Raw genomic sequence first — 10,713 nt, forward strand, 5'->3', positions numbered from 1 at the left:
AATGAAACCTTCATCTGGTTGCAAATATTAAGATTATACCAGCAAGAATGAGGCTTTGGTAACTCTACGTTGTGTAAAATATAGCAAGGAAGAGTGCATTTTGGGGGGGCGGGGGAGAGTCACATGAATAAATCGAGTCTTTCTGAGTAGTGATTTAAATCATTATTTAAATAATGATTTAAATCAAATTGATGTAAATCTAATCCTCCCTGAGTTTCGTCATTCCCCTTTATTCCACAATACCACAGCATCACCTAGAGATGATGTAGCAGAATGTACCAAAAGGCAAGAAAGAGGGGGGGACCGTGTGTGTAGAGATCCAATCTTAATCTTGTAAAGAATCTGGATGCAGAAGTAGCGGGTTAGAAAGCCTGGTCCAAAAAAATTCTCAGTTTGAGCAACTGGCTGGTGAAGTGATGCAATGGGAGTAAGAGAGTAAGAAGGGCAGCAGCTGAGGGGAAGAGGGGCCCTCATGCCCTTACTGGTGGGAGATACTTAGCCACAGTGGCAGAGTTGGATGGAGTCTGCACTGTGCACATAAACAAAAATGTCATTTTTGTGAACCACCCAGAGCGCTTCAGCGATTGGGTGGTATAAAAATGTAATAAATAAATAAATTTATTTAAATACCTTGTAGAGATAACCAAAAACATTCAGATAACTGGAAGTCCAGACAAATATTTATATTTATAACAAACTTACAACACCAGTATAAAGAGCCAATGGGAGAATCAAAGAAAGAAGATGACTTGAGGCTTGGGTACAGAGCCACACATATAGCTAATGAGGCTTCAACTGGTTCTCTTAAAATGATAAATCTGGAATGGATTTTACTCTACTGAACATCTGAAGAATTGGGGAAAAAATTAAATAGAATGAAATGGCTGCTTACAATAGAAATTAAAAGAAGTACATCAGAAAAAAACGCTTGATCGCAACCTTTTAAATGGATGGCACAGAGATGAGACAAGAGACTTACAAAATAAAATTTATAAATGCAGGAATAGGAATACCACCTCCAATAGCTGCTGACACTGATAAAAATCCTTACTTCGCTCATAGATTTTGGTTTCATTTCACCGGATACAGATAAGACAACTCAATTATTCTTGTACCATAAGTGCTAAAAGTCACAGAAGTAAATTCAATACAGTAGACTGGAAACAATTCCAGGAAAAACCAGTTGACAATATACTTTAAACACTGTGACATTTCCTACAGTAAAATTACTGGTTAACATCATAGTGTACTTAAGGATCACACCCCAGACTTGTGAACAGCCAAGTCTAGTGAGAATCTCCTCTAGTGAGCACATAAGGAACTTTTACAAAAGCTGGTTATTTTAGGCCACAACTGGCAAGCGTAGTAAAGCCAAGCTAGTAATAATTTTGTTTACGGATTAGTAACTTCTGTGAACATTTCCAGGACTGCCATAACCACGTGTTATTAGTCTTCTCTTGTAAACAATACAGTAGTTCCTCTAGGGTTGGGTTTTGGGGGGCTGGGGGCTGGGTGTAATTGTATTGTGAAGTGTACAATGGATTGCAAGCCAGGATTCAGTTCCAGCTCTGTAAAAGATCTTTTTCCCCTTAGAGGAGAAGATCTGCTCTCAGATGCCCCCTTAGAGACATCTGCAGCAGCCTTACCTGGAGATGATGTACATGACTTCCCTCCCATCGGTTGCTCTGGGAGGGAAATCATAAAAGCAACAACAAAGAACAGAAAGGGAGAGAAATGCTGCTCCTCCCGTCCTTCTACCCTCCAGCACGAACCTGGCAGAACTTTGGATATGGCAACTCGTCTGCCTTTGGATCTCTGGCCCGCCAGGTAGGAGCACTCCTAAGAGACGAGACTTAGGGCACAATCCTATGCATGTTCAGAGAGAAAAAAGTCCTACAACTCCCAGCATTCCGCAGCCAGCTGGGAATTGTGGGAGCTGTAGGACTCTTTTTCTGTCTAAACATGCATAGGATTGCGCCTTTAGGACCGAGGACCTGAACAAAACTAGTTGCAAATAATCACAGTAAAAATACTTATCTAAGTGGTGAAAAATCAACAGTGTACACGCTACTGATAAACTGGGACCGATGGAACATATGCTGAAATTAATTTGTATCCAGCTGAAAGGAGACAGATTCACAAGACATTCCTTTTAGTGATAAATAAGCTTGTTTGCTACATATTAGAATGCTAAATTTGAATGATAATCTGTAAACCCACTGCTTTTCCTTATATAAGGTCCTAGAAGAGCTTTTGCATACTTTTATTTCAGAAAATGGGGATATTTTAACATTCACCGCCATCATCAGCTTTGAGACATAAAAGTGCCACTATGCTTTTTTCCAAAAGCTTCCTGCATTGCTCTAATTAATTTGATTATGTAGTTGCTAATTGGAATTGACAAAAATCTTTGCTTTTCAAGCTGTAGGCATAGTGAGAACAGTATTTCTGCTTTTCAATTTGTGGCACGGCCATTGAAGTTCACAATTGAATTTATACAGGTCTGACGAACAAATCAGAACATTGTCAAGGTTACAAGACCAAAAAAAGGGGGGGGGGCAGGAAACAGGAAGACCAAAATATTGGAAGACAGGGAGAGGTTACAGTAGGGTGCTTACAATTAAAATTCACCATCCTGACATTATATTAAGAAATAGCAGTCATCCAATTCCTCCTATCTACCTCTGGCCTATAAAGCTAATATAAAACTGATATAGACAGCTAGCTATTTCAACCAGTCTAAGGATGGGTTTTTAAATCCTCTAATAATAAAAAATGGTATTATTCCCAGGGAATCTCTTGGAATAGACATTCTACTTTTATTTAAAAAGAAAAGTCTGAATTAATATAACCTTTACCCTGCAGGCCTGAAAAATCACATTTAATTAGGCAATATGCTGCTCACTCTTACATTACAAAGGGAACGTCTAATATGCAGTTTTTCACATACCACATGCTTTCAGTGGCCAATTCATTTAACCTTTGTGAAACAAACTGTCAACAGAAGCAACTCTTATCAACCAAACAAGGGCAATAAAGGATTAGTCCTGCTTCTCATGCATTTCATGTAGCAAATGGTTCTGGGCCACAAGAACAGACTAGTGCATCCTTTGGAGAGGGCCAGCATCCCTGAAGGGAAGGATGAAAAAAACTGAAAATGCTCTAAGTACTAGTCTGGTAACCCATAGGTGGCATGGTTCTGCACACAGCTAGGCACATGAAATTACATGCAGGCTCTGTCGCTCCTGTGGGCCACAGCACAAAAAGCAAGTGAGTGGCCAGAAGAGAGAAGCCCCCCTCCTCCATACCCAGCGTAGAAATGCAGTGCCTGCTGGCTGTAGCACCACCAGGGCCAGACCACCAGACTTAGGCCTTGTAGGCCCCCCAAACAATCCCCCAAAAAGGCAGCTCCTCATTCTGCCAACCTGCTGCTAAAAGCAAGTGCCGCAGTAACTGGATGGTTAAGGCTGCAGCCCTGGCATGACATTTTAAATTAAAGGGTTCTTTTTCTTTGCTAATTTTGAGTAGGAGTAAGCTGTACCAATCAGATGCTGCCTTTGGCAGGACATGGGCAATGAGGATAGCGCAGCAGTGAAAATCTGCCCCCTTCACTGCTCCAGTTCCTTCATTGGTTGCACACCTACAAAGCAGTATATGGTTGGTTCAATTCACTGCAACTCAACATTAGCAAAGAGAAAAATCCTTTCATTTAAAATGGTGCACTATGGGGCTGCAAACACAACTGGCCAGTTGCCACAACACTTCCGTTTAGCTGTGCGCTGGGAAGATGAGAAGAGCTAAGCCAAGCCAAGCTGCTCCCCACAAGATTAAAAAAAAGGATTAACAGGTTGGCAGGGAAAGGTTGGCGCAGAGAGAAGGGTCCTCCAGGAACACACCTTGACTGGGATCCCTCAAACCTGGTAGCACCTCTGGATGCTGGAAGGAGCTCTGTCCCTTCTCTGCCACACCCAACAGGCTAGTAACATCTGAGGGCTTATTTACAAGGCTGAACCAAGCCCACTTCTTGATCCTGGCAAACAACGTTAGTAAAATGTTCAGCAGTATCTCAAAGGGAGCACCTGTATCTATAATAATAAAATGCCAGAGTACTCCTCCTCACCAGTTATAGTTTTGCCCTTTGGCAGCTTCTAGCGACGTTTCTCGGAACTGCGGCATTCTAGGGAAGTTCCAGAAAAATAACTCCTAGGACCTTCCGGCCTAGCAGACGGGCCAAAACCCACTCTCAGTAAGTAATTCGTCTCATGAGGGTAAATTTGATAAAGGCTAACCTCCTCACCAGTTATAAAAATGTTAGCAAGGCTTTTACTTTAACGTTGTGGCAATGTCCAGAGTCCGACGGTCTGAGGACATAAAGTGAAAAATTATTGATGGGAAATAACAGGGGAAGTTGGTTCAAAATCTTAGAAAAGTGTATACCAAAAATATTGTATTCAAAGAAGTCCTAACAAAATAAATACACCTGTCGTATGGCAGGCTTTTTCACTAGTATTGCAATAAGCAAAATGTATTTTTGTGCAGAAAACACTTTGCACTCCCATTAAGATTCTAGCCGGCTGGGCGGGGATTTCACTCACCCACAACAGTGTCCCCAGCCTTTCCACACAGGAGTTGCAACTGTTCACTTGTATGGGAGAAAACAAAGTTGTATACATGGAGACAAACTTGGGGAGGGGGACTAAACCTTCCTCAGGCAAAGGTCATATTTTGCCATGTCAACTATATCCAATTGAATTGTGCTTCATAATTTTCTAAATCTATGTAACAGTGTGGAAAAAGTGGACAACGCACATTTCTACACATGCCATCCCCTAACCATAGATCACCCAACAGAATTGATTGGTGGTATATTCAGTGCCGACAAAAGGAAGCATTTCCTCATACAGTTCATAATTTATTTACAGAACCCACTATTTATTGATTTAAAATGAGGCTGCCTTTAAGGGTGGCATTTTCTCAAGGCGGCATACAAGATAAATACAATACAAAACAATGCAAAATAAAGAAAAAATTGTTCAATAAAAATGCTATAAAACCCAGTAATACCCATAAAACCTTCAGCCCACAGACTATGGAAAGGCCAACGAAAATAGGTGGGTCTTCAGAGCCTTCCAGAAGACCAGCAAAGAAGAGGCCTGACAACCCCCTGATGGATGCCAATTCCAGAGACGCAGGCCCACCACTAAAAAGGCCCTTTCCCTTATACTCATTAGCTTTGGTGGCAGGCAGGCGAGAATGGTCTCCATACTGATGAGAACCACAAGATGGGTTAATGGCACCATCTTAGATGGCTTTAAAGGCGAATTATACAAGTCTATCTAATCCAATAGCTATGACATAAATGGAACTTTCAGAGGACATACGCTACTGAATTATCAGCTGCAAGCAGGAAAAAAGATGGATGTGGGATTGTTTTCATGCTGCTGGACCCTTGGTCTGATCCAACAGGGCTCTTCTGTTCTTAAAAGTGTAGCTAAGCCCAGAAGCTGGTCTCCATCAATATTACATTTCTAGTTTTGAGTTTGCTCATGAAACACAACAAGTTACATGTCTACTTCATTGGAGCAACTGAATGGTCAAGAGTTACAAATCCAGAATGCATAACAAAAGCAGAACAGGTACATTTTATATTTATCTATTTGAAGAAGAACATGCTATTTCCATTCTTTTCAGTCGTTTTATTTATATAGCTGCCCCATAACACACATTCTCTGCATAGCTCACAAAACAAGTACAACATAAAATAAAAATTATTAAAAACTAAAGATGCAATTAAAACACAGTTATTCATAGAGTTTGCAACCAAAGTACTTCTTTATTATTTATCATTTTAGAAGTAGCATTAATTAACAGCTAGACCCATCTCTTTAGAAGTTGTGTATCCAAAGTTTAGCCTTGGAGGGTTATTTTAACGTATTTTTGTAGTTATGTTGTTTATTTGGCCTTTTGGTCAAAGAAAATAAACATGAAACAAACACATACAACAGAACATTAAACCTACTGAACACTTGAAAACTGGTGTGCTAATGTTCACTTCACAATTCACAGCCTTATGCTGCAATTGTATGCCCTACACAGAAATAAGCACCATAAGAGTTGAATAGAGCTTACTCCCAGATAAGTTGCTCTACGTTTGTACCACTAATTGTGTAGAACAAACACAGACCTTCCACAGTTCCTTGGTAAATATCTTTAAAATCAACAAAGTCGATTCACTCCAAAGAATGCATCCCTGATGAAAAATCAGCTTCTGAACAAGCTAAACCATCTAGTAGACAGACAGGAAAAACATTTCACTGACAAAGAAAACTGCTAGTTACTCAATACAAAAATACTCTTGGCAGTAATAATATTTGTATTACTTGCTGGCCATCTCTTTTTCCTGTCCCCTTCTGATTTAATATTTGTTGAATCATATGTTAAGATAAACTGACGCGTCAAAACAACACAGGGGAGTGTTTATGTCAGGCTATGTCTCCCAATCTATATGTTAAAAATGGGACAATGTTGTTTTAGCATATTATAGGAGAAAAGGAAGGGGGGAAATCACCTGTTCCAAATTTGTTCTCCAACTTAAGGGTCAAATCCATCCCTTGATGTCTAGTGAGGAGTTCTAATGGCACAACCTGGTGTCCTACTATCAAAGGCACCAGTTTGTAACAGGTTTCTTTACTATCTCAACAGTAATGAAAATACCAGCTTGAACTGCATTTTGAAACAGCAAAGAAAGAAAAGTGGAAACTTACTGTAGGAATGTTTTAAATTCAAAGGGTTCCAAATTCTCCAGATTAATAACTTCACTCCTGCTTAGATTATTTAACCCTCTCCCAGCAACGTGCAAAATAAAGTCTGGAACTCTTGCTACAAACACTGCCTTGTGAGCTCTGAACAGAATATTCCCAACACAGAAAGTGATGTCTGTCTGGATTTCCTCTTTAAGAAGCCTGCAACAGAATAGAAACAGATTCACAATTGAATTAAAGGAGAGCAGAGAAGTGACACATAGGTTGCAACATACCAGCATATTATACAAATAGTTTTGAGAAATCTCCTTATCATGCACTCACACTCACTCTCTCACACACACTTACCTTAGTTAGTCAGCACTGGTTTAGTAGTAAATGTTGGAGTACAGGCACTCATCAAAACAGTCCCCACAGCCACACCCCCAAGGAGAGTTCAAAAATTCAGACTACTGCATAGGGTGACCATATGAAAAGGAGGACAGGGCTCCTGTATCTTTAACAGTTGCATAGAAAAGGGAATTTCAGCAGGTATGGTTTGTATATATGGAGAACCTGTTGAAATTCCCTCTTCAACACAACAGTTAAAGTGCAGGAGCTATACTAGAGTGACCAGATTTAAAAGAGGGCAGGGCACCTGCAGCTTTAACTGCTGTGATGAAAAGGGAATTTCACCAGGTTCTCCATATATACAAATGACACCTGCTGAAATTCCCTTTTCAATACAACGGTTAAAGATACAGGAGCCCTGTCCTCCTTTTCATATGGCCACCCTACATTTGGCTCACAGCTGTCTGTTCCCATCTTAACATCCACCCCCATAAACTTCAATAACTGCTGTATCTCTTTAGCGGGATGGGGTGGGTGTTGTTGTTATTTTCAAGAGATTTCTCTGGTCCTCAGAAGAGTATCTCCTAGCCATTACCTCCCATAGAGGAAACAACCACCCAGCCTCCTGACCTACAAACAAGCAGTCTCCACAACAAAGCAGTAACGATACAATTGCTTCTTCCTGTCCACCCAAACACCCCGCCATTTTAAAACTTGTTTTGTATTGCAATGATTGCTGGTGATTACGCTTTGGATTTTTTTTTATATTTGTTTATTATGAGCACCTTGGGTACCTAGATGCACGGAAAGATGGTTTATAAGGTTTTTATTTTAGATGTTTTAAATCAAACTGATGTAGTTGCCCCGTTTGTCGACCTCATGAATGCAGTTTGTTGGGTGTATGTACAATATTATTTCTCTAAGGTGACCAACACACGTGAAGAGCCACACGTGGGTTTCACAACGCTCCTTACATGGAAGTACTTTCCGTATAGAAGCGTAGCGTGTGAATTGGCCTGAAGATGTCCCCTACAGTACCGCGTCCCGGTCCAGTCCCAATTCACGGCTTGCTGGTTCCTTGCTGCACCTGCGCTTACCTTCCCATATCCTGCCTCAGTTGCTCAGCCACTATCTCTTTCAACCTCCGCTTCTCTGAGGCACCCCTGTCGCTGCCCTTTCTTCCTCCTTCGCGGGTCCCCGCAGAGGCCCGGGAGGCCGCGTTCCCCCCACAGCGCGCCATGAAGCAAAAGCTACCCCGGCAGGGCAGGATCTTTTGGGTACCAAGCTTTGAAACGACCCACGTCAGTAGCGAGGAGTTAGGATTAGCAGACGGTCCCTTAGCTACGCCGTTCGAGCCCGCCCTTGAGAAATGCACGAAGCATGTTTCCGCTAACACTTCGCTCTCTCTCTCTCTCTCTCTCTCCTCATCCCCGCTACGCAAACGATAGCCTCTTCTTTACGCCAGTCACGCTTAGCTCAAGTAGGGAATCTCTTAAAATTGCCGAACTAGCAGGCGCTTTATCCATGCCGGAAGCGTCTTCTGTGTTGGTGGTGGCGAAGTTATGCCCACCCCTTCATTCCTTCTCGTTGGACAGAAAAAAGATCTAGACCAATCGTGGCTTGGTCTGCCTTGTTGGAACCGCTGAGTCCCGCCTTTATCTTGTTTACCATCCTGTTGCTCACATGGCAAAGGCTGATATCGCCCTAGGTTTGCGCGTTGAGGTAGTCTAGGCTATGATGAGTGAGATCCAGGTCCTCAAGAGGAGGAACAATAGGTTGTGTACAAGGGTTGGGAAGGGGGAAATACGCACATGACAGAGGCACGAAGCGAGATGTTATTATATAGTATATGATATACATAGATATGGATATATATGTGTGTGCTCTGCAGGCTACCCACTAGCGACGGTAATGTTTACATCAGTTTACGCCGGGATACAATTTCTGTTGAAATACGCTAATCTAGCTAGCATCCCAGAAAGCTAAATTCTGTGACCTCATAGAATGGACCAGTTGTCCACATTTTGCAAATTTTATTTTTTTGGCTTAAGATGCCAACTGTGCAGAAGCCGCGCAGGCTAGCTACCGCTCTGGAGAAGTTCAATCCCAGACAATTATCCTCACCCTCGGGCCAGGTTGAAGACTTGGTTCAGTTGCAAAACTGTGCAATTAATCAGTAGGAGGAATGTGATGTATGGATAGGTGCAGCCTGCCGGTGTTGTGATCTATGAGAAAGACGGCGTTGGAGAATAAACAAACAGATTCTTTGGATACAAGAAATTCATCATAAACCATCTTAAGCCTGTGCAGTCCATGGGAAAGCAAGAAACTTGCTGCTTCTTTTTAACAAGCAACAAATGAAAATAGCAGCACAGTCCTATACTTATTTATATGTGTGTGTGTATGTATGTATGTGTATATATATATGCATTTCTAGGCAACCTTTCCAGACAAAGTCCTCTCAAGGGCATACAATATAAACCACATAATTAAAACGATATAGCACTGAAAAATTTAGTAAGTCCCTCTGAATTCAGTAGCATTTGCTACCAGGTAAGTGTGCACAGGATTTCAGCCTGCAATTCTTAAGAATCTGACAAATGCAGTGGCTACAGCACCAGTTTTTCCTGCAATTTAAATTTTATTGTATTTGCTCAGGAAAACGAGTATACCCCAGTAATTATATATAGAATCTCCATTCCATTCAAGTCATGGTAAGCCAAAGGGAATCCCATTTAGAATTGCAGCTCTTCCACTTGATTTACATTTCTTGACATACCAATCCTGTTTTACCCCAAGTATGTACTCTTGCTGGTCATTTGTATCTTGGACATGGAAGTAATTATTGTGGGGAAAGTAATCTACGGTTTTTAATTCTGAAGTTCCAACTCAAGAGACAACCCTAGCATGAGGATTCATGCCTGAGCTTAGCTAACAATTCCAGGCCCCCATCTATACGACTTTGATAATGCTGCACCCAGCGGCACGAGCCGGGACGCAGCCACATTGAAGCTCCTTCCCAGCATCTACATGGGAAGGAGCAGAGTTGAGGGTGTCCAGGCACTAGCGCTGTGCCCACCCACCCGAGCACTCACGAGGCTGGTCCAGGGGTGCCTAGGAGCATCCGTGCTGGTTAGTGGTGGTTTTAATGGGAAAATGGGGCTGATGTGTTTTTTTGTTGCTGTTGTTAGCTGTAAATGCGACGGATCACATTTACAGCTACCTGGAGGAGGGGGAAACAAGGGGGGGGAGGAATGGGGTGCTCCCTCCCTGGCAGGATTTCCACCACCCCCCTTTAAATTTTATTTATTTTTCCTTAACAAGGCTCCGCAGAAGGGGCTTTGCCCCTGGACTGATTTGGAGTGGCGGCTGCATCATGTACCGCCACTCCGAAGCAATCCAGGGGCAAAGCGCCCATGTGGACGAGCCCCAGATGTTCCTGTAATCCATGAATGCATTCATAGTAATTTTAGAATTGAGATATGCTATCGTCTCCCCACACTTAGCAATAAATTTCAAATAAGTTTTGAATGTTGTGTGAAAAACATTATTTTGTAGTTTGTTTCAAATCAACTTCACGTGAATATACTTAAGTGTCCCCAAATCTTTCATTATGTACGTT

The 10,713-nt window shown here is 41.9% G+C and overlaps 1 protein-coding gene across 1 annotated transcript in view; it reads right to left on the reverse strand.

Moving 5' to 3' along the window:
- The window catches only part of BTBD8 (BTB domain containing 8), a 40,716-nt gene extending 32,385 nt beyond the window's left edge, over positions 1 to 8,331 (reverse strand). Inside the window, exons 1-2 of the mRNA XM_063136417.1 lie at positions 8,189 to 8,331; positions 6,765 to 6,962 (exon numbers count right to left, since the gene is read on the reverse strand). Coding sequence (XP_062992487.1) covers positions 6,765 to 6,962; positions 8,189 to 8,331 — 341 coding nt within the window. The remainder of the gene's footprint in view (positions 1 to 6,764; positions 6,963 to 8,188) is intronic.
- Between the last annotated feature and the right edge of the window lie 2,382 nt (positions 8,332 to 10,713).

This window comes from Elgaria multicarinata, chromosome 1, assembly GCF_023053635.1.
Source record: "Elgaria multicarinata webbii isolate HBS135686 ecotype San Diego chromosome 1, rElgMul1.1.pri, whole genome shotgun sequence".
In the NCBI taxonomy this organism is placed as follows: domain Eukaryota; kingdom Metazoa; phylum Chordata; class Lepidosauria; order Squamata; family Anguidae; genus Elgaria; species Elgaria multicarinata.